The sequence below is a fragment of the Crocuta crocuta genome, unplaced genomic scaffold, assembly GCF_008692635.1.
Source record: "Crocuta crocuta isolate KB4526 unplaced genomic scaffold, BGI_CrCroc_1.0 scaffold526, whole genome shotgun sequence".
NCBI lineage: Eukaryota > Metazoa > Chordata > Mammalia > Carnivora > Hyaenidae > Crocuta > Crocuta crocuta.
The window spans coordinates 223438-245491 of NW_027528811.1; the positions used below are offsets into that span (position 1 = coordinate 223438).

Genomic DNA, 22054 nt, shown 5'->3' on the forward strand with positions numbered 1-22054 from the left:
GTTTTTTGGGGGGGGGGGGGGAATGTGGACACAACAGAGTGTGTGCTATAGGGTGAGTCCCCAGAGATGGGACCCCAAGTAAGTCCCTGCTGTTCTTTTCTCTGGGGGTGACTGGTTTCTCCAGGGAAGCACTTAATCCTGTACTGTCTGGGGCCACTAATTGGTGGGCTCTGTAGGGAAGGGTCGGGGGCACCAGCTGGAGGGTTCTGTAGGGAAGGGTGGGGAGCACCAGCTGGTGGGCTCTGGGGGAGGGGTCAGGGACACCAGCTGGAGGGCTCTGGGGGAGGGGACACCAGCTTGTGGGCTCTGGGTGAGTGGTCAAGAACATCAGCTGTTGGGCTCTCTGGGAAGGGTCAGAGACACCAGCTAATGAGGTAAAGGGTAGATGTCAGGGTCACCAGTTGGTGGGCTCTGGGGAGGGGTGTGGGAGCACTAGTTGTTAGTTTCTCAGACACATTTATGGAAGGTCTTATTCATTATTTCTCAGTTTCCCCTGGACTGGTCCGAGTCCAGTCCACATCTAGGACCAGGATCTTGGTTATATACTCCTGTGGGTCCTGAACATCTCTGCTGAGGTCCCTGCACTAGCCTTTCCTCTGGGCTGGGTGTCCCATGTGGTTACCACACCAGGTTCCAGGGTTACCACTGTGGCAGTGGTGGTCCAGAGTGCAGTTAGGGTGGTTGTGGGGCCCTGATGGGGTTCTGGAGCTCTCCTTGGGAAGTGGAAGGTGGGTTTGGGCAGACTGTGGCCTCACTAGCACATCCCCTTGTCTCTGATGTGTCCGTGGCCTGCTATCCCACCTACCCACCATAGATCCTCGGCTTCTGTGGGGCAGAGTAGGCAGGTCCAGGTCCTGGTGAGGCTGCCTGCAGCTCTCCCCCTCACGTGGAGGACCAGACCGACAGCACTGTGGTCCCTGTGCCTGGGTCCCACCTACCCAGCCATGGCCTGTCTTCCACCAAGTGAACTGCTTCCTGCATTCGCACCCTGGTGGGGAGGGTCCTGCAGGCACTGTGGAGAGTGGAGGCCCAGGGCGGTCCCTCAGGAGCCCTGCCCCTCCCCACAGGCTCCCAGAACACGAGGCCGCTGACCAGGCACCTGCCTTCCTCCTGGAGTGTGACAGCAAGGTGCTGGGTGCCCTGCAGACGCACCTGGTGCTGTACAGGGTCCGGCGGAAGGTCACGGTGGAGCTGCGCCCCGAGCTGCGTGTGTGGGCTGTGCTGCCAGACCACCCTGAGGAGGCTTGTGGGGCCGCACCGCTGCTGGAGCAGGCGGAGGGAGCCAGCATCCTCACTCCCGACCCCCGGACGGCCCGCATGGGCTGGCGGCTTCTCACTCAGGATGCGGGCCTGGTGCTGGTGCCCGGGGGCCGGCTCGGCGACCTCCGGGATTATCACCGCCACAGGTACCAGCAAGGTAGGTATGCAGGACTGGGNNGGGGGAGGCAGGGGGCATGTCCAGTGCCGGTCCTTCTGCGCCCCACTCATGCATGCCCCCCACTCATGCATGCCACAGCCCTGGAGGAGGCCTCAGCCCTCAGGGAACTTGTCCCTTCCCACCCCACAGGCGTTCCCGAGGGGGTCCAGGACCTGCCCCCAGGAGCAGCCCTCCCCCTGGAGTCCAATCTGGCCCTCATGAACGGTGTTAGTTTCACCAAGGGCTGCTACATCGGCCAGGAGCTGACGGCCCGCACCCACCACATGGGCGTCATCCGCAAGCGTCTCTTCCCGGTGCTGCTGTCAAGGCCTGTCCCTGAAGGTGGTATCACCCCGGGTGCTCCGGTGCTCACCGAGTCGGGGCAGGCCGCTGGCAAATACAGGGCCGGCCAGGGAGATGTGGGCCTGGCCCTGCTGCGGACAGAGAAGATCAAGGGCCCCCTCCATGTCAGGACCTCCGACAGCAGCCAGGTATCCCTGACTGCGTCTGTGCCTGACTGGTGGCCCACAGCCGCCAAGTAGCCAGGACGTCCCTCTGCTCCCACAGCTCTGGGGCTGCCAGGAGGGCTCTGTCCACCTGCCGCATTCTGAGGCTGGTCTCCTCGCTCCTAAGGGCTGCAGGCCTGGGTGGTGTGTGTTTCCTGCCCACCATGCTTCCCACAGAGGGTTCTATGGGCAGCTGGGGCCGTGGTCCCTTGCTGCTCCATGGCAGCAAGCAGCAAGAGCCCTCCTGGGGACCGGGGAGGAGGAGCTGGCCTGCTCATGCTCCTGTGCCAAGGTGAGCTGCAGTTTCCGTCCGATGGGACAGACGAGGTCCCAGCTGTGTGGGTTTAAGAGGTGGTTCATCCATTAGTCTAGGACAGGACGGTCCAGAGTCTTGTCCCCGGGATGCCTGCACTCCTCTCCATCTGGGGTTGGCTGAAAGGGCAGGCAGGCTCTGGGAAACTACAGTGCCATGTGCCGGCTGTGGGACTCCCCCTTGCCATTTCCTGTGCACTGTGGTCTCTGCAGCACCTCCTATGCATGCCTTTGGGGGGGACAACAGGGCCCAGGGCTACCAGCTCCCCTTCCCCAGGAGCTGCCCGGGTTGGGGGTGGGGACAGCAGGGCCCAGGGAACAGGGAGGAGATGCTACTTGGTTTGCTTGCTGCTTTTCTGAGGCATGGCTGTATCTTCACTGTAAGGGGTTGACTTTCCTCTCCTCTTGAAACCACTGACTTGCGCTGTCCCATGCAATGTAAATCTCCTGGTTACAGGGTGTCCTTTGTGATGCCCCAGAGTGACTATTAAAGTGTGATGCACAAGCAGCCCATGTGGAGCTCTGGTTTCATTTTGGGTGGAAAGTGCTGGGATCTGGTTTTGGGTAGAGCAGAGATCACAGCACGCCTGGTGAAGTTTGCCAGGAGAGTCCCAGGAAGAGGCTTCGGGTTGGGACAGCAAGGGAGCACCGAGTCCACCGTGGATGGCGGATTGTGTGGCCCGCCTTCGTATCCACGGAGGGCAGAGGCTAACAGGAAACCAAGTTAGTGCCAGCAAAACAAGCCCTCACGGAACTCTTCTGCAAGCGTGCACTGCCCACCCTCAGCACCTGCTGGCCCGTCTCCAGGCCAACACCCAGGCCGCATCAGGATTTTGTCTCTCATCCCACTGCAGGCTCCGCAGCACCCCTCTGCGTGGCACCCGCGGCCTGTGAGCCAGCCTTGTACAGTGAGGGTGTGCCTGTGCCCAGAACCCGCGCCGTGCTTGATGTGCTCAGGGCTCCTCACAGCCCGCTGGACCTGCTTGGGGCTCCTCCCCTGCCTAGTCAGGAGCCCAGAGTAACCTGGAGAGAGGCTGGCCATGTGGCAGGGTGCTCTGGCAGCTGCCCAGAGAGATGCTGCCTTCCAGCTCATGCGTCCCCTACTGTCCTCAGGCGTCCAGGTCACTGGGACTTGAGACGGCTTTGTTCAGTCCGTGATCCACCTTAGGGATCGTAGACGGAAGCTGCCATCCAACACAAGTGTTTGTTTGCTGGACAGACCTGGTCGCTCCTCACACAGTTGCTGGTGCTTCCGAGAGTCTCTGGCTTTTAGAGGCTGTCAGGTGAGCCGCCCTGTACACATGCCTGGGGACCAAGGGGTCCGTCAGTGTTTGATGCTTCTTCCTGCCTCCGAGTTTGTCAACGCCGATCGCTGTGAGGACGGTGCAGGCTCGGAAGCCCCTTGCTGGTTCTCGAGTCTGCCTCAGTTTCTTTGTGAGAAGTACAGAGTTCTAGGAAGCAAGCGGGCCTCTGCTCTGCCCTGATGCCCTGAGAGAGCAGCTGGCAGGCTGACAGTGGGCAGGTACCAGGGTCTGGAGGCCCCTCCTGGGGGAGCCCCCTGCCCCCACCGTGAGGCTGGTGTAGACATGCTTCCCCCAGCATGTCATTGTGATCACCTAGCACGGAACGCGAGAGGTTGCCGTGAGCACCGGTGCGCATGCCCCATGATCAGCCTTGGTGATGATTTGTTGTGTTTCCAACAAACCAGCAGGCCTCACACCCTCACTCCTAACCCTTTGTCAACATAAACGTCTTTTGTTCCCTGGGAGCCAAAATTCAGCTACCATGAAATGCACGAAACCTGCTATTTCCGGGATTGTGCATACAGCTGTGCACCCCAGACCCAAGGAGGGTCTGGAACATTCCATCACCGCAGCAGCACTCCCTGGTCATTCCCTGTGCCCCAGCAGCCACAGATGTGCCAAGTGGGGGGTGCTGCCCGGTGGGTGGCTGGGCTACAGTGAGTGTCTCTGTGTCCTCCCGTGGGGAAAGCAGCCCTGAGTGTACAGACGGGCCATGGTGGGTCTGCTGCAAACACAGACCTGTGACCCCAGCACAGTGACCTGTCCAGGAAACCGACCCCTGACTCCAGTACCAGCCTGGAAGCCAGCCTGCCAGAATGACATGCAGAATGTCAGGCTGCTGTATAGCCAGACCATAAATCCCCTCACAAACAACGGCCCCAAATGACAGGACCTGATCAGTACTGGCATTTCTGACAGTCACATGTGCTCCCTGGCCAATCCCACAGGATGCCTGCTCCCCTTCCTGTCAGTTGCCCCAGCTGCCCCAGTGGCCTGCTACAGGGCACCCTAGGATCCACCTTTGTCCACAGGGAGGCCAACTGCCTCTGATTCTGTGCAGACACAGGCGATGGTGGCCCACTCCACTCCGCTGCATCTCAGAGCTCTGAGCAGATAGCATCTGCCCGCTCTGGTGGGTGGGCTCCATTGAGGGACCCACCTCAGCTGCGGGTAGGAGAGAGGTCCCCAGTAAGAAGCTCCCTATGTTCTCCTGGTTTCCAGGCCACTGACCCATTTCCTGCTCCAGCCGGCAGCATGGCCTTGCCACCATGTGGTGCTGTCTGCCTTTGTAATTTCCATGTGGAGATTTGTTGTTTAGGTTTCAGACATCGAGGGCAGATGCCTGCCCGTGCCTGAGGGTCAGTGGGGAGCCCTGTCCACTGTCTGTGGTCTGGTCACCCAGTCAACTCAGTGTCCCTGGCTCCACTTTCTTCCCAAAGGATGTTGATCTCGTGTGGGAAAAATGAGTGATTTCCAAAGAACTTTTGTTTTGTGTCAGCTCTCAGGGAGAAGTTGGTCAGGGGACATTGGCGGCAAGGACTGTGTTGATGAACATTCTCTAGACTGCTGAGTCCTGGGCTACCTTTCACTCCCTCATCCGTTTATCCAGAGGCTTACTGAATACCCACCAGTCATGAACTAAACCGCAAAGTACGCTGGGTTGCATTAGCTCTTCCATGATTAAGCTGGGAATGGGGCAGGCTGTGTGTGGAGGTGGGATGCCTTAGGGGGATGGGGCACGTATGGGGTTAGGGCTCATTGTAGGGCTGGGCACCTTGGGAAGATAGGCTGTATGCAGAGTCAGGGCACATTGGGGGCTGGGCTCATGTGCAGGGGTCACATTGGGAGCTTAGACTTTGTGCAGAGTCGGGGTGCACTGGGGGCTGGGCTCATGCGCAGTGGGGCACATTGGGAGCTTAGACTACAGAGTCGGGGCTCATTGGGGACTGGGCTCATGCGCAGGGGTCACATTGGGAGCTTAGACTTTGTGCAGAGTCGGGGCGCATTGGGGTCTGGGCTTATGCGCAGTGGGGCACATTGGGAGCTTAGCCTGTGTGCAGAGTCAGGGTGCATTGGGGGCTGGGCACATGAGCAGTGGGGCACATTGGGAGGATAAACTGCAGAATCGGGGCACATTGGGGGCTGGGCTCATGCACAGTGGGGCACATTAGGAGGATAGGCTGTGTACAGGTTGGGATACGTTGGGGGATGGAGTGCATTCAGCATTGAGGTCAAGCATATGTGGTGCCCATGTCCGGACGGAGGGCCCACCATAGGGGAAAGATCCTGGCCAGCACCACACCTCAGATGTCCTTCAAATAGCCAAGGTCAGTATGACTTGGGGTAGGGCCGGTGGGAAGGTGTGTGGGCAAAGGGTAGAAACCTGAGGCCTCTAGGAGCAAGGGTCTCAAGGGGCAGAGCTCAGAGGCCATCTGGAAGGGTGGCTGTTGCCATGTAGGGCAGGAGCTGCAGGAGGGTTTGTGGGGGATGGGGGGGGTGGGGACAGTGTTCCCTGGTGAGGAGTCAGGGGCTCAGACCTTATCTAAAGCAAGTGTTTGGAGGAATGGGGGACGCTGCCTAGGGCTGCCCCCTGGGTGGAGGGTAGTGGGGTGTTAGGCGGCCCAGAAGTCCTGAGCACGGGAGGTGGGGTGCAGCAGGATGCAGACCAGTGGGGGGCATGGGGCTTCTGGGCTCCTGGGCCCACAGGTGTGGCCGCCTCTCTGGATCCACCTTGGATGCCCCACACCTTGTGCTGGACTGTCTGGTTTAATGGGAACTGTTATGGGGTCATCGTCACCATGAGGTCCCACCTCCCTGTTCCCCAGCCCCCTTCCCGTGGGGACTGTTTGCAGGTTCCCGCCTCCTGTGGGGACTGTTTGCAGGATCCCACCCTTCCCATGGAGACCGTGTGCAGGGCCCTCCCCCCTCACGTGGGGACTGTTTACAGGTCCCCCCCCCGTAGGAACTGTTTGCAGGTCCTCCTGCCCCCCCTCCAGTGGGAACTGTATGCAGGGTCCCACCCTTCCCATGGGGACTGTTTGCAGGGTCCCCCTCCCTTCCTGTGAGGACTGTTTACAGGTCCTCCTGCCCACCCTCCCTTGGGACTTTTTGCAGGTCCCCCTGCCCCCCTTCCTGTGAGGACTGTTTGCAGCCCCCGCCCCCCCATGGGGACTGTTTGCAGATCCTCTGCCCCCCATCCCCCGCCCCTGGTAGGGACTGTTTGCAGGTCCCCCAGCACCCTTCCCTGTGGGGACTGTTTGCAGGGTGCCCCCCGCCCCACGATGGGGACTATTTTCAGAACCCCCGCGCTATCACACAGGACCCCCTGGCCTCTGGCAGCCTCTCCTGCACGCGCTGGTCCGCGCGCCTATGTGAGTTGTCGGTTTTATCACAAGGGGGCGCTGCTGTGTCTCGTCAGGTTGCTCTGGGTCCCAGTCTCCTCGGTAACTTCCAGCCCCGCGGGGACGGGGACGTTTGGGTGGTGCATGTTCACGTCTGGGCTGTGTGCGTGCGCACGGTTTCCGTGTCCCTGGGATGCGTCCCGGGAGAGGTCAGGCTGGCGTAGTGGCGGCGGCATGTTTAGTGTCACAGAGAGCTGCACGCTTTCCCAGCGCTGCTGCACCGAAGTTAGCTCCCGCGGAAGGGGGTGTGTGTGGGGGGATGGGGACCGTGTTTCCTGCCTCCTGCCCTGCATCTGGGTAGGAGAGTGTTGTTCTAGCCGCTCCCAAAGGTGTGTGGTGCTGGTTTTGATCTGAATTTCCCCACGGCTCCTGGGTCTATTCCTTGGTGGAATCCCTCCTCGGGACTTGTGCCCGTGGGGTACAGGCCCTTGTCCCTTGTGCGAGGCCGGGGATGCTCTCGATCTGTGGCAGGTACCCCAGATGGCAGGGGTGCGTACCGGCGCCTTGCTCCTGGGGGACCACCGCCCATCTGTAGGCAAGTTCGCGTGGTGTGCGCTTAGTTTACAGACACAACACGGGACCCGCAGGCAGCGCGTCAAGTCCCGGCCTGCTTGCAGCGAGGCATAGAGCCGCCTTCTTGCACTCAGGAGCGCCAGGCGGCGCTTCGCCTTCACGCTCCCCGGCCGTGTGAACAGGGAAGCCACCAGCAAAGTCCAGAAATGCAGGCGGCGTGGCCCTAAGCCCCACCACGTTAGACGGAGACGAGAACTAGGCGCCCCCTGCAGCTCGGTTTCACAGTTGAGCATGTCTGTAAGGAGCACGATGTGGGGTCACAGACATACTCAAGCAGGTGACTTCGCACCTACAGAAGCCATGAGGAATGAGGGTGGACTGGCTTGCAGATACTTTCTGGGTAGCTGGACCTGCCATCCTTGTGCAGAAGCTTTATATACCCGTTTTGACTGGGTGCAAATTATCAGTGCTTCCTTTTTTGTTTTCTTGTTTTTTGGCATCTCTGTTGTAGAGACATGAGTAGTTTATAGTTTTATTTTACTTTTTAAATTATTTTGAGAGAGAGAAAGAGTGTGCATGTGCACGAGCGGGAGACAGTGAGAGAGAATGACAAGCAGGCTCCGAGCTGTCAGCACAGAGCCCAACACCACGTCGAACCCTGTGAGATCATGACCTGAACCGCAGTTGGACACTTAACTGACTGAGCCACCTAGGCGCTGCTGGTTTATAGTTTTCCTTTCTTGCCTTTGTCCTTAGGGCAATGCTGGCCTCGCAGATGAGGTCGGAGGTGTCCCCGTGCTCTGCCTCCTGACAGACTGTGGAGGTGGTGGTGTTTCTCCCTGAGATGTGTGGTGGAATTCACCCATAAGCCCCGCTGGGCCTGGTGCTTTCTGTCATGGAAGGTTATCACTTACCAGTTAGAGGCCCATTTGTACTGTCTGTTTGTCCTTCAGAGGGTGTTGGCAGGGGGTATCTGTCCATCTGGGTCATCAGCTTTGGGGCACAGGGCCCGGTGCTGTATTCCTGTTATCCTCTAATGTCTGTGGGATCTGTAGTGATGCCTCTTTTCTCCCTCACCTCTCATATATTTGTTGATTCATTTGTTTAGTGTATTTATTTTTCACTGAAGTGTAGTTGGCACTCAGTGTTATGTTGGCCTCAGCTGTGTCCTGCACTGATCCAGCTCCTCTGCCCCTTACACTGTGCTCCCCACACCACACACGCTCCCATAGAGCCACTGACAGTGTTCCCTGTGCTGTACCTTTCATCCCCCCGACTTACTTGTGCCACACGGGAAGCCTGGACCTCCCACTGCCCCTCACCCATTTTCCCCTCCCCTCTGGCAGCCATCCGTGTTTTCTCTGTATCCGCTTTTCATTTGTTTCTTAAATTCTGCATAGGAGTGAAGTCATATGGAATTTGTCTTTCTCTGCCCGACTTATTTCACTTAACATAATACGTTGTAGCTGCATCTGCATCCCTGCAGATGACAAGATCTCATCCTTCTTTGTGGCTGAGTACTATTCCACTGTCTTATGTATCCGTTCCTCTGTGGACAGACCCTTGGGCTGCCTCCACATCTTGTCTGTCGTAAACAACGCTGCCCAAAACAGGAGGGTGTGTTTGTCTCTTCCAAGCAGTGTTTCACTTTCTGTGGATAAACAGCCCGTAGGGGGTTGTTAATATCCACACTGCCTTTTATGCACCATGTTTCTGGGGTCAGGTGCAGCCACTCTTAGCTGAGGCCCTAGATTCTGAAGGTTTTCTCTGAGATCTTTATGGGTTCTGTTGTATGTTTGGGTCCATGGTTTGAGCTGGCTTGGCAAACATGAGGTGTGAGGTTTGCCAGAAGGTGCCCAGCACCATCTATTGAAAAGGCTCCTTTTTCCTTTGGGTTGTGTTTGCACCACTGCTGGGGCCAGTGGAGCGTGTCTGTGTGGGTCCGAGTGGGCTCTGCCCTGTCCCGCTCATCCGTGTGGCTGTCCTCCAGGCCATGCCTCTTTGGTTCCCGTGGCTGCACAGTGGGTGCTGTTTGTCAGGAACAGTGGGTTTCCACCTTCTTTTTCAAGACATGTAGGCCTTGTAGGGCCTGCGCCTTTCCATATACATTTTGGATTAAGTCTGTGCCTGCAAGAAGCCTTGTGGTGTTTTCCCTTCTCTCCTTTTCCTTCCCCCCCTCTCCTCTCCTCTCGCCTCCCTCTCCTCTCCCCTCCCCACTCCTCCCCTTCCTTCCTCTCCTCTCCCTCCCCTCCCTTCTCCTTTCTTTTCTTTCCTTCCCTCCTCCCTCCCTCCCTACCCTTCCCTTCCCTATCCTTCCCTCCTCCCTCCCTACCCTTCCCTATGTTCCCACCTCCTCCCTCCTCCTTCCTCCTCCCTCCCTCCTTACCCTTTCCTTCTCCTTCCTCCTCCCTTTCCCCTTCCTTCCTTCCTTCCTTCCTTCCTTCCTGTCTCTAGAGCACGATGGTTGCTGTGTAAAAGAGAAGTATGAATTTCTCTACCTACACTAAGATTCTCTTTAGGCAGTTTTACTTTGGTGTAGAATTCAGGATACAAGCAATAGCTCATCTAAGTACCTTTGCAGACACGTGAAGGAACTTCCAAGAGCAGGCCTTGTGCTGGGTGCTGGAAACCTAGCAGTGGACAGAGTTGACACACATGAGGCATCTTCTGCACTCGCCACTTATTGTAAATGGACTCTCTGTATTGATAAACGTGTATAGGTGATTGGTTTGACGCTACCTTATTTTGTATTAGTTGAATATTGGAGATTGAGTGGCTTGTCCAGTATCAGTAAAAATTTGTTTTGGGGGAGCCTGGGTGGCTCAGTTGGTTAGGCATCCAATTCTTGCTGTTGGCTCAGCTCATGATCTCGTGATTTGTGAGTTTGAATCCCACATTGATCCTTCCCTTAGTCCTCACTATGGCCTTCACCATGACCCTCCTTTTGGCCCTTGCCATGACCCTCACCTTGATCTTTCCCATGGCCTTCCCCTCGGCCCTCCCTTTACCCTCACATTGGCCTTCACCTTGGTCCTCACCATGGCCTTTACTGTGACCTTCACCTTTGCCCTTCCTGTGCTCCACCCCCAACCTTCCCTTTGGCCCTTTCCTTGACCCTCAACTTGGTCCTTATTTTGACCCTCACTTTGATCATAAATTTGGTTTTCACCCTGGCCCTCACCATAGCCCTCATCATTACTCTCCCCTTGGCTCTCACCATGGCCTTCCCCTTTGACCTCACATTGGGTTTCACCTTGGTCCTCTCCATGGCCCTCACTGTGACCTTCACCTTTGTTCTCTCTGTGACCTCCCAAGCCTTCCCTTTGGCCCTTTCCTTGACCCTCAACTTGGTCCTCATGTTGACTTTCACTCTGATCCCCTTACTGTTGTCTCACTTTATGGCCCTCATCTTGGTCCTCACTATGGCCCTTACCATGGTCTTCCCCCAAGGCCTTCTGTCCTTGGGCTTGGACTGGAACATTGGCTCTCCTGGATCTCCAGCTTGCTGACCCAGATGTATGTATACATTCTCTCTAGAGAACCCTAATGCCAGTGTCTTCCCATGTGAGTGGGTGAGGACCTGCCACATTGCTTCTGTGATGGTACCCTGATTCATTGGATTCTTCCCTGGTGGTTGAGCTTGTTGGCAGTGCTTTCCCACCATGTGCCACCGGAACATCTTTGTACTATAGTGCACATGTGTAAGAATTCCCAAAAGCCTTGAGTGTGGCAAGCATCATCTCTAGTTTGGTTTTGGTGTCCTTTGTTGGGCAGCCATTATGAATTTCAATGTAGTCAAGTTAGTTTGTTTTCTTTTATGATGGCTGCTGTTTAGTGTCTTACATAAGAAATCTTTGCATATAAAACATTAAAAATTAAAAAATCTCTGCATACATGTGTTCTTGATTTTCTTCTAAAAATTTGTGTTTTGGGGGTGCCTGGGTGGCTTAGTCGGTTAAGCATCCGACTTTCGCTTAGGTCATGATCTCGCGGTTCGTGGGTTCGGGCCCCGCGTCGGACTCTGTGCTGACTGCCAGCTCAGAGCCTGGAGCCTATTTCAGTCTGTGACTCCCTCTCTCTCTGACCCTCCCCTGCTCACGCTGTCTCTCTCTCTCTCTCCTAGAAATAAATAAAAAACATTAAAAAAATTTTTTTAAAAAAAGTTTGTGTTTTGATTTTAGCAAGCATGAGGGGAGGGGGGCAGCGGGATAGACTCTTAGGCAGGCTGCATGCTCAGCATTGATCCCACAACCCTGGGATCATGACCTGTGGTCATGGTGAAAGCCATGGTGAGGGCCAAGGGGATGGTCATGGTGAGGGTCATAGTGAGGACTAAGGGAAGGATCAAGATAAGGACCATGATGAAAGCCATGGGGAGGATCATGGTTAGGGTCATGGTGAGGGCTAAGGTAAGGGCCAAGGGAAGGATTATGATCTCACAGTTCTCATGGGATTGATCTCTGCATCAAGCTCTGCACTGACAATGTGGAGCCTGCTTGGGATTCTCTCTCTCTTTCTTCCTGCCCTTCCCCTGCTCTCACACATGCACATGATCTCTGTCAAAAATATACATTAAAAAAATAAAAATGAATATAACTCAATAGCAAATAAACAAAACAAAAACAATATGACTAAAAAATGAAGACATCCAGATGCTCAACAGACATATGAGAAGACACTCAACATTGTAAATCATCAGGGAAATGCACATCAAAATTACAATGAGATATCACCTCACACCTATTAGAGTGACTATTATCAAAAAGACAAGAAATGAACAAGTGTTGGTGAGGACGTGGACCAAAAAGAATCCTAACACAATGGTGGTAAGAATGCAAAGTGGTGCAGCCATTGTGGAAAGCAGCACGGAGGGTCCTCAATTAAAACTAGAAATCCCATATGATCCAGTAATTCCACTTCTGGGTATTTATGTGAAGAAAATTAAAGCACTATGTTGAGAAAATATCTGCACCTCAATGTTTATATCAGCATTACCGACAATAGCCAAGACAGGGAAACAACCTGTGTCCACACACTGATGAATGGATAAAGAAGATGTGTATATATATATATATATATATATATATATACACACACACACACACACACACACACACACACAAGATGCTCAACTGACTGAGCCACCCAGGTGCTCCTTGTTTTGATTTTTTAAGTTAGATTTTATTTTTTTTTATGTTTTATTTATTTCTGAGAGAGAGAGAGGCAGCGTGAGCAGGAGAGGGTCAGAGAGAGAGAGAGATGCAGAATCAGAAGCAGGCTCCAGGCTCTGAGCTAGCTGTCAGCACAGAGCCTGATGCGGGTCTCGAGCCCATGAACCATGAGATCATGACTTGAGCCGAAGTCAGACGCTCAACCGACTGAGCCACCCAGGTGCCCCAAGTTGGATTTTTTTTTAATGTTTTATTTATTTCTAGGAGAGAGAGAGAGAGAGAGAGAGAGAGACAGCGTGAGCAGTGGAGGGTCAGAGAGAGAGGGAGTCACAGACTCTGAAACAGCCTCCAGGCTCTGAGCTGACAGTCAGCACAGAGCCCGACGCGGGGCTCGAACCCACGAACTGTGAGATCATGACCTAAGCGAAAGTCGGACGCTTAACCGACTAAGCCACCCAGGTCCCCCCCAAGTTAGATTTTACAATTCCACTCAGCTTGATTATTTTTTTGAAATAAGATTCACATAACATAAAGTTTGCCATTTCATTTTTGTTTTTAATTTTTTTATTGAGAGATACTTGACGTAGTGATATTAGGTACACACATGGTGACTGGAAAATTAGCCATGTTAAAGTGTACAGCTTTGTGGCTATTACATTCACTATTGTGCAACCATTGCCTGTTGTAGCTTCAAAACATTTTTGTCTCCCAAGAATTAGGCGGTCATATTCTGCCCCCCACCCCCTCCCCTAACCTTGGTAACCAAAAACCCACCTTCCGTCTCTGGGTCTGCCTGTTCTGGACATTCATACATGGCCTTTTGTGTCTGGCTTCTCTCACTGAGCATCTTATGTTCAAGGTCCAGTGCCATGTTGCACCAGGTGAGAGTGCTTCTCTCCTTTTGTAAGGAAAGACCACACTGTTTATCCATTCATCAGCTGATGGGGACATTTGTGAATAGTGCTGCTGTGAGTATTTGCATATAAGTTTTTGTGTGGACAGGTACACATCCAGGATTGATGGGTCACGTGGTCCTGGGATAAAAATCAGCTTGAATTTTGTATGTGCCATTGTAGTCATTCTCTAGGGCTTCTGTAATAAACTGGCACAAGTTGGGTGGCTTAAATCAGCAGAAACTTATTCTCCTAGCATCAGGGTGTGGGCAGGACCACACTCCATCCAGAGGCTCTGGGTAGGGGTGGGGGGGGTATTTCCTGATTCTTCCAGATTCTGGTGCCCCAGGTGGTCTCTCCCCCTCAGTCTTCACACAACCACCTTTTGCCTGTGTGTCCCTTGGTCACCTTCCCTCTCTGTGCATCTAAATTTCCTGGATGCCATTTCTTGGGTTGGATGCCAATCCTGATGACCATATCCTAGCTTGATTGCATCTTCAAAGAACCTACCTCTCTATAAGGTCCCATGCAGATTCTGGGGGTTAGAACTTTGACATATCTTTTTCTGGGGTCACCATTCATTCCATGCAGGTGCAAAGTAGTGATGTGCTGTTTCTGTCTTCAGAGGAGAACTGGTAGTTCTGGTTTCCAGGCACTCTGTTCTCTTCTATTTTCTGTTCCATTCTATTCTACTTTATGGTTCTATTCTATTCTATTCTATTCCATTCCATTATGCCATTCCATTCCGTTCTACTATTCTATTATATTTTATTATTCTATTCTATTCCATTATATTCCATTCCATTATGCTATTCTATTGTATTCTATCCCATTCTATTCCATTCTACTATTCTATTATTCTATTCCATTCCATTATTCTATTCTATTCTATTCTATTCTATTCTATTCTATTCTATTCCATTCCATTCCATTCCATTCCATTCCGTTCTTCTATTCCATCCCATTCTATTCTAGTTTATTATTCTCTTCTGTTCTGTTCTACTCTATTCTATTCCATTCTATCCTATTCTATTATTCTATCCTATTTTATTATTCTATTCCATTCCATCCTCTCTTTTTAATGTTTATTTATGTTTTGAGAGAGAGAGAGAGTGCGCGCAAGTGATGGAGGGGCAGAAAAAGAGGGGCAGCAGATCCAAGGTGGGCTTCATGCTGACAGTAGAGAATGGGGATCAAACTCATGAACCACAAGATCATAACCAGAGCTGAAGTTGGACGCCAACCAAATGAGCCACCTAGGTGCCTCTATTCTATTCTATTCTGTTCTGTTCTGTTCTATTCTATTTCTATTTATTTCTATTTCTATTATTCCATTCTATTATCTATTCTATTCGATTCTATCCCATTCTATTATTCTATTCTATCCATTCTATTCCATTCCATTATTCTGTTCTGTTCTATCCATTATACTCCATTATTCTATTCTATTCTATTCTATTCTATTCTATTCTATTCTATTCTATTCTATTCTATCCTACTCTATTCTATTCCGTTCCATGCATCCACCCACCCCTGAGCCACTATCTCATTACAGTGGCTTCCTGATAAGCTGTCAGCAGATCTGAGAGTCAGTGTTTAGAAAGTAGGGTGTGGTTCTTGCTTGGACAGATTTCTCTGGCCTTGTGACTCTCCTACATGTGCTGGCCCTGACTCTGGCCATTGAAGGCCCAGGAGCGGCCATACAGAGGTCCCAGCTTTGTTGTGTGCCCTACAAATGACTTTGTTCAAAGCATCTCGGTACAGCCCTGGGATAAAATACAAGGATAGGCTTTTGCACAAACTGACTCTCAGAACGTTATGCCCAGGAAACAATGAAAGGGGGTCTTGAAGTTCTTTGGAAAGGCCAACAAGGCAGTGGTTGATCAGAAGTGACAGAGTCAGGTAGTAGCAAAGCCCTGGCTGTGAGAAGAGACGTTCCCTGACTATTGCAGAAGGAGCAAGATTCCCAAATTAAGTCACTCAGTTAAATGTGGCCCTTAATTTCTACTCTAGGAATTCATGCAGTCCTAATCTTAGCCATTCCATGGAGGGAAGGCAGCTGTTGGGGGGNTTTAAACCATGACAATGATGTGGGGGTACTGTGCTGCTGACACCAGTACCAAGGTGCCCCAGGGCCTTCTTTTGTTTGGACACATCAACAAGTTTTTCCAAGAGCCTTTTCAAAGGTTTGGCAAGTACTCTGGCCAGAAAGATCTTCCCATGCATTCTCCGGCATCTGTATTAGCTGACACAGTTTAGATCCTCAGAATCCTTGCATTTACTTTGCTAAAAGTCTTGCCTGGTGTTGCCTCCTGAAATGTTCTGTCAGATAATGGACTGACTCTTTGGTCTTCACCCAAGTTAGTCACTGCAACTGAATTCCTCCTGAGTGCTGTTCAGAGCATCTCTCTGCTCTGAAACCTTCAGGGTTGATGAGAATGCCTACACTGTACCCAGAAGCACTCTAGTGCCTCCCCCCCAGGTGGGCTAAACCATCTAAACCACCCCCTATAGGAAGCCTGTGTTGAGAACAGTTACTACTCTGAACAATAATAACATAATTGCAAGCACATTGCATTCATTTTCCTGTTCTGACTCTACACTTTTTAGGATACCCTTCCAGCTGAGCTGCTGTTTCCTGTTCCACTGTTTGGGGGAGAGAATGAATGATTTTCCCAGAAGCTGTGCCCTTTGCCGCATACCCCCAGTGCCTGTCTCTGACCTTGCAGGTGAACTTCTGCCCTTGTCCACCAGGTGTTGTTTTTATCATGCATGTATTGGTGTGCTTGGTGCCGTCCCTACTTCCCCAGGACTGTCCGTTTTCCCTCATCCTTTATTCTCTCTGTCGTTTGCACTGCACGACCTGTTGCAGTCTATCTTTGAGCTCACAGATGCTGTCTTCTGCCACTGAGTCCCTCTAGTGAATGCTGACCTTTATCATTCCTCTCTCTTCATTGCTGTTCTCTATTTGATGACACACCCTCATGGCTCAGTCTCTTGGCGCTCCCAGAGCAGTAGAAATAGCAGCGATGGTTCCTGTTGTCTGCTTTTCCCTCCTGTGTAGGGGTCAGGCTTTCCTGTTCTTGGAATGTCTAGTGTTTGTGGTTGGAAACTGGATACTTCAGGTGATACATTGTAGCAACAATTCCAACATGGCTCCCATTCTGCCTGCGTGGGCTGCTTTGTGGTGGTGGGTGGACGTGTGTGCTTGGACTGCGTCAGTGGGGTCTCTGTGCCCTGCAGGGTGAATGAAGCTGCTGGTGTCGGTCCTGAGTCAGCATGCACCCTGAGCGTGAGCACAGTCACCGGGATTCCCAGGGCCTCTCCAACCATTGCCTTCCCAGTCCCTCCGTTCGGTGGCCTGTCTCAGTTGATGTCACAGGCAGCCATGGGTCCCCCTGATCACTGGTTGACTGGTTTCTGTTTTCAGCAATGCCCAGCCTTAGGGCAGAAAGTCCTCCTCAAGGCCAGTGTGTTCGGTTCCTCCCAACCCCGGGAGGTTCTCCTGAGCCACGTCTTTCCGAAGGCTCTCTCAGATGAACTCTGGCCCAGACTGTTGCTCTGTTAAGATGAATTAATGTTTTCAAGGGCAGTCTCCAGCCTGAACCTTCCTGCGCTCCGTGTCAAATGAGGTCAGTTCCTTTGGAGAGCCCCCTGACCGGGCTTCCCCCCAGGGTGGGGTCTCAGCAGGCCCTGGGCAGCGGCCCTGACCTTCCCCGTCTGCTCTCCCCTCCCCGCCAGGGTGGAGCCTGTGGTCCACTAGTGCGCTGGGCTGGGGCAGCCAGGACCTGCGTAAGTTCAGCCTGCCATGCCTGGTTGCATGGGGAACAGCCTCCAGATGGAAGACTCGGACCACACTGCTGCAGAAGTTAACCCCCTTGACTTGGATGGGGAGCTAAGAGATGTTGCTAGGATACCACACCCCCGATTGGGAGCACCGTCTTGGTCACACCGACCACGAGTGGCACCGTGTCCCGCTTGAGCTGGAGGCAGACCCTCATCTTACCAGGTTTTAGCTGATGTTCCTGAAGCATTGGCTGCCTGCACTAACAACTCCGGAGATTAGAGATGTTTCCTCTAATTGGCTCTCACCACTTACACCTGGTTTTTTGCAATGTGGGTCCCCAGAAGTGGGACCTCTGCACCTGGCGTTTGCACTATGGTTGATGGATGCCCACGGTTCTGGGGCAAAGCCAGTACCCCTGCTGCCTGGGCTCCGCACCCCAGGTGTTGCGGTCTGCTTTCCTGGCCTATGGCATTCTCCAGGGATCATAACATGCAGCCAGGACTGAGTACACCCTGGTTGTTCAGCACTACGTGAACAACACAGGGTGAGAGATGGCCGCTGAAGTCTTCTCCGTGGAGCTCTGGACACACCAGCCTCATCCCCATGTCCATCAACCTCATAACTGAGGATATGATGTACCTCCCAACATTATGGACAATATGTGTGATCTCCCTTTAATCTTGGTTACAAAGTATTTTCAAAGGGCACTGGAATTTTTCCAGAGGTAGAGCCTCTTACTACCAGGTAATTTCTGCAGGTGGCTGATGCTTTGGGAAGCAAAAGAACTGTTTCATTCAAGTGCTCAGCATTTACAGAGGCGTCCAGCTGGCTCACTCAGTAGTGCATGCAGCTCCTGAACTCAGGATCGTGAGTTCAAGCCCCACGTTGGGCATGGAGCCTGCCCAGAAGAATGTTCAGCACTTAGGACATCCGTGGGACAGTAGTGGTTTCTCCGGATAGCAACAGGGTAAAGACGTGAAATGCAGACTGTTTTTCAGTGGCAATAAGGCGTGGCTGTGGGTGTGCAGACGACATGATCCACTAGCTTGTCTTCACCGTTTCATTTTCCGCAAGGGCCACACGTGTCCTCAGGGAAGTCTTCTGTTACCATTGCAGTACCCTTCGAGGTTTTACAACAGATGGGTGTGGGATGTTTTCTGACAATGTCAAACAATTCTCTGATTCTCCATGGATGCCAGCTGGGGGGGGGTCCAGCAGTTTAATTCAGCTCTGGCTCCATCTCTGGGGGGACGGTGTCAGATGCCACAGGCTTGGGACTCTGTCCCACAAAACCACCCCCACTTTGGACGCCAACTCCAAGGCCAGACATCACCTCTGTTCTGACCCATGGGCGACAGATGAGAGGTTCCCATGACCCCTCCTCAGGTTTGATGAATGTTCTGGAGGGACTCACTGAACCCAGGGAAATGCTTATAGAAAAACTTAGCAGTTTCTTACATAGGAAAGTATGTGATAAAGGGCACAGATGAACAACCAGATGAAGAAGCACACGGGGGAGGTCCGGGAGGGTCCTGAGCACAGGGGAGGGGTGGGGAGGACTGAGATCTCCAGGCTGTGGAAGCTGGCTTGGGTCCCAGGGTGCTGCTGTGGTCCTGCTAGTGGGCGCTGGGCCTTTGGTCTCAAACAAGCCCAGGCGTGAATCCCTTCAGTCTGCCCTGCGGCCAGGAAAGCTCAGGTTCCTTCCGGGATAAAGGGGTCTCTAGGTTCGGCTCACACTTGAGTTGTCCCTGACGAAGGGCACCAGTGCTGCAAACGTAGGTCCACTCACACTTGGTCTGGATGAGAGTGGGACGGCCGGCCCCCCCCACCCCTGGAAGGTCAGCAGGTCCTGCGAACACACAGCTGCCCTCCTCCTGCTCACAAGGCCCCCAGCCTGACTTAGGAGGGAGGCGGAGGCTTGGCCTGCTTTTGTGTTTGGCTCAGGGAGAGTTTTACAGCCCATAACATTTGCTGCCCACTTGTGACTCACTGGTCATAACCCAAGGAGACCACACTCAGAAGCTAGTAGGTGGATTTAAAGGGCCCGTGACCTCAGCTAAGACTCCACGTTGCTGGCACTACTAAGAAATGCGTGCCTGTCTCGGGGGCGGGGGTGAGAGGGTGGGAGCAGACCTTCGAAGTCAGCACCTGGATGCAGAGGCCAGACCTACTTCCTTAGGGAGGGCCTGCCCGCTTTGTGCACCCCTGCCCATGGACACAGCTCCACAGATGCAAGGCTGTGCTGTTTGGGGGCATGGCTGGAGGTGCCCAGGGGTTTGGTGAGCCCCGTTGTATCCTACAGGCATTCCCTTGCAGCACGGTTCAACCCGGTANCTGGATCTTATTTTGTTCCTGAAATGCTCCTGGGGAAAATTCACTTGGACCCCGGATGGAATGAGTGGGGGTCCTTGGAAGCCAGCAACGTAGCCCACAGCATTCACAGAAGCCTTGTGGAGAGCTGCGATTGCTGCCCCCATGGGCTGCCAGCAGGACAGGACAAGGAACCCCCACACCCATGTGGCTCCCATCATCACCTGCTTTTCCTGGAACGAATCTTTGTCTCACTTCTTTCCCTGCAAAGAAATATGTGCTCTGGGTCTGGAGTCAGGCTAATGTGCAGGTATGTCCAGTTCTAGCACCAGGAAAAGCTTTCCAGGCTTTTTCCCAGTCCTGTGGTTTCTGGTGGAGGGTGGAGGGCAGTGTGGGCCATAGGGTTCCCTTCCTGCCCCGAGGGTTTGCCCCTGTGACTCTCAAGGCCATTCCTCCTAGGTCTGGGGAGGATTGCAGACAAAGCCTTCCACACTGAGGAAGTCACTTCCTTCACCAGGAATCACACTGGCTGCAGACCTGGCCCCTGAGGCTGACTCTGGCCCCCCATTTCTCGCACATGGTGTAATTGTGTGACAACTTAGTCTTGTAGTCCTTGTTGCCTCTCAGGCTCGCAGCTGCCCTGAGCCCCCTGGTGGTGGGGTCTGGCAGCGCCACCGCCCGGGGGGTGGGGCAAGGCCTGGAGGTGGGCTGTGCTCAGCTGGGAACACATCTCAGATGCAGCTGTGGGCATGGTTGGGGGGTACAGGGCCACACAGCAATGCCCATAGGTGCAGAAGGAGATGTCCCGTGCAGGGGCCTGCCCAGGGCCACACAGCAGTGCGTGCAGGTGTAGAAGGAGATATCCCCACAGGGATGTGCACAGGGCCACACAGCAGTGCATGCAGGTGCAGAAGGAGATGGCCCCCCGCAGGGGCATGCCCAGGGACACAAAGCAGTGCCCATAGGTACAGAAGGAGATGTACAGAAGGAGATGTCCCCGCAGGGGTGTGCCCAGGGCCACACAGCAGTGCGTGCAGGTGCAGAAGGAGATGTCCCCGCAGGGGCGTGCCCAGGACCACACAGCAGTGTGTGCAGGTGCAGAAGATGTCCCCGCAGGGGCGTGCCCAGGGACACACAGCAGTGCCTGTAGGTACAGAAGGAGATGTCCCCTCAGGGGCGTGCCCAGGGACACAAAGCAGTGTGTGCAGGTGAGGAAGGAGATGTCCCCGCAGGGGCATCCCCAAGGCCACACAGCAGTGCCTGTAGGTGCAGAAGGAGATGGTCCCACAGTGGATGCCCAGGGCACAAGCATGGGTGCAGGTCCTCCCCCACTCGGCTCTCCTCGGGAAGTGTGTGCCCAGGGGCCTCACTGTGCCTTTGGGGTGGGGCCCCCCTGCACTCAGAGGCCCAGGAGGCCTGTCCCCCATGCCTGCCGCACACCCTGCTCCCCTTTCTCAGTCCCGCCCCTGCAGAATCAGGGGCAGTGAGGTCACTGTCTGCACAGAGCCAGGCCATTCCATAGCTGTCCTGCCCACACTCTCGTGGCCAGCAGCTAGCCTGGGTTGTCCCTTGGGTCCCTCTGTTCCTCAGTTCTGCCTGGTCTTGGGTCCCTTTTGGTCCCCCATGGTGAGACTGTCCTATAGCTGCTTCCGGTATCTGTGCTGCTGGGCACAGGAGACTAGAGGCCCTTCATTCCCACTGGGTGGTCTTGCCTGGCATGGCCCCCTCCTGTTGGTGCCTCGCAGATGGGCCTCTCCCCTCAGACAGACCACTCACACCCCAGGGAGGCCCATTCCTGTGTCAGGGCTATGAGGGGGGCGTCGCAGTCCCATGGGATGCAGCGAGCACATCACATGGACAGACTGTAGGCCCAAGAGGCCGATGTCCCACAAGAGCCCAGTGAAGTGTGGGCAAGGGCTGCTGCCAGTGACCTGGGGTCTGTTCACAGGCAGCAGGTGGGCTGGTCCCAGGGGTGCATGGCCAGGGGATGCTGACCTGCAGGTGCCACTTCGTAGAGCCAAACCTGACTGTCCTCGATGGGACCTGGAGACAAGGGACTCAGAGAGACTCAAAGGTGAGTGTGAGCTATGGAGGGGGGGGACTTACAGGGCAGAGAGGAAGAGGAGGAGCATGGAGGAGAACTATGGAGGGTCACAGGTCAGGGAGGAGGACAGAAGAGGAGGGTGAGCTATGGAGGATCACAGCACAGGGAGGAGGACAGAGGAGGGTGAGCTATGGAGGGTCATACGACAGGGAGGAGGACAGAGGAGGAGGGTGAGCTCTGGAGGATCACAGCACAGGGAGGAGGACAGAGGAGGAGGAGGGCAAGCTCTGGAGGATCACAGCACAAGGAAGAGGACAGAGGAGGAAGAGGGTGAGCTTTGGAGGGTCAGGCCTGGGAGGAGGACAGAGATGGAGGAGGGTGATCTATGGAGGGTCA

General features: G+C 54.0%; 1 protein-coding gene across 1 annotated transcript; it reads left to right on the forward strand.

Annotated features, from left to right (window-relative positions):
• The first annotated feature begins 881 nt into the window (after positions 1 to 881).
• Positions 882 to 2743, forward strand: IBA57 (iron-sulfur cluster assembly factor IBA57). The gene is made up of 2 exons (XM_077755872.1): positions 882 to 1417; positions 1568 to 2743. Exons 1-2 carry the CDS (start codon positions 1318 to 1320, stop codon positions 1957 to 1959), a joined length of 492 nt encoding a protein of 163 aa, XP_077611998.1. The 5' UTR covers positions 882 to 1317; the 3' UTR covers positions 1960 to 2743.
• The last annotated feature ends 19311 nt before the right edge of the window (positions 2744 to 22054 follow it).

What these genes read in the sequence shown, in the direction of transcription:
- IBA57 (XM_077755872.1), top strand. Translation starts at nt 1,318, where the DNA reads ATGGGCTGGCGGCTTCTCACTCAGGATGCGGGCCTGGTGCTGGTGCCC. An exon ending in CCGCCACAGGTACCAGCAAG is followed by an intron (nt 1,418 to 1,567) that starts GTAGGTATGCAG and finishes CCCACCCCACAG; the next exon opens with GCGTTCCCGAGGGGGTCCAG.